This window comes from Aplysia californica, unplaced genomic scaffold (assembly GCF_000002075.1).
Source record: "Aplysia californica isolate F4 #8 unplaced genomic scaffold, AplCal3.0 scaffold00003, whole genome shotgun sequence".
Lineage (NCBI taxonomy): Eukaryota > Metazoa > Mollusca > Gastropoda > Aplysiida > Aplysiidae > Aplysia > Aplysia californica.
Window position 1 is genome coordinate 2,910,231 of NW_004797273.1, and position 1,465 is coordinate 2,911,695.

The following is a 1,465-nucleotide window of genomic DNA, read 5'->3' on the forward strand; positions in this document are numbered from 1 at the left end:
AGAGAGAGAGAGAGAGAGAGAGAGAACCACTGACCTATCGCCGTGTACACGTGTCCCAGACTGCCCAAAGCACTGGCAGCGACCTGTCTGTTCTTGAGCTTCATGGCCAGCACCAGTTGGAACCTGTGGTTGGCCTTGGACTCCTTGTAGTGACCCTTGGTGAAGTAGGCTGACCCCAGGTTCCCGTACGCCCGACACTCGCCCTCTTGGTCACCTGTGGACAAGGAGATTTTTGGTTTAACTTTAATTTGATTTAATCTAATTTGATTTTATATTTCATTTGATTTTATTCTATTTGATTTAGTTAGATTTATTTTAATTTATAATTATATTTTATATCATTTTACTTTATTATAACCTAAGTTTTTACATAATTTTTAAATTTCATTTTTTATAAAATCTATTTATTTATTTATTCATTTATTTATACTTTTTCAGGCGGGCAGACACAAGGTATCGCATAAGGAAGGACAACACGTGCACTGGCTGGCTTGTGATGTGTTTTTAATGCTCATCAGAATTATTCCACATTTATAATCTGAAAATTGCAGGATTTTAAAACTAAACATTGAACCACATTCAAATTTGGGAATTTTTTTGGTTTCCTTTATCAAGATTATAATTATTATATTATTATAGTAATATTATTGTAATTACAGTCAAGGGAAACAACTACTGCCAAAAAAAAGAAAACTAAATAAACATACAGTTGTCTCCCTGTCTATATGAATCTCTCTTTTTTCTTCAGGCTATAACATGAAAAGCAAGGTTTTCAGTGCGGTCAACTATAGACTGAAAACGTGAAAGAGCTAACTTCAATTTCGTGTTTGATAATGATAAATTACGGAACAAGCCCTACAGGCTATGGAAGAACAACTGATTGTAAGAAAGAAACAAATTGAAAGTGTGTGTGTAAGCAACTCACCAAGATTTTTGGCAACAGCCATGTCCTGCTGCATGAAGTAGATGGCTTTGTCCAGCTGGCCCAGACCCCAGAGGGCGCTGCTCAAGGCCGAGAAGACAGAGCCACGGAGCTTGAGACTGCATGTTCCAACCTGGAAGGACGGGGAGGTGGGGGTAGGGAGAGGGATTAATGGGTGTTAATGTTTGTTTCGGTTTCGTTGATTCTAATTTCACTTTCCGCAACCTACTTTGTTATATTAAAATTGGTGAGAAGATCTCATGTGGAAAATCCGGTGTAAATATGACAGAACATGAGTTGAGCGCATGAAAATATGCACCATAAGCGCTACCAAGCACATACATGCACATGCATGAGTGTGCAAATTCATATATCATTACATAAATGGTAACTTTGAGCAGCATAATTGCCTCCCCACTCTTTCCCCACCTCCTCACAGACACATATACGCATACACACAAACACAAGCCTCATATTTTGTGCTAACACATACAAACACACTGGCGCACGCACACACACACACACACACACACACACACACAC

The 1,465-nt window shown here is 38.7% G+C and overlaps 1 protein-coding gene across 1 annotated transcript in view; it reads right to left on the bottom strand.

The window, feature by feature from the left end:
• Positions 1 to 1,465, bottom strand: part of LOC101854989 (tetratricopeptide repeat protein 28) — a gene marked incomplete at its 5' end in the record, with an annotated part of 136,671 nt that overhangs the window by 18,460 nt on the left and 116,746 nt on the right. The window contains 2 exon segments of the mRNA XM_013079244.2: positions 35 to 214; positions 926 to 1,055. Coding sequence (XP_012934698.1) covers positions 35 to 214; positions 926 to 1,055 — 310 coding nt within the window.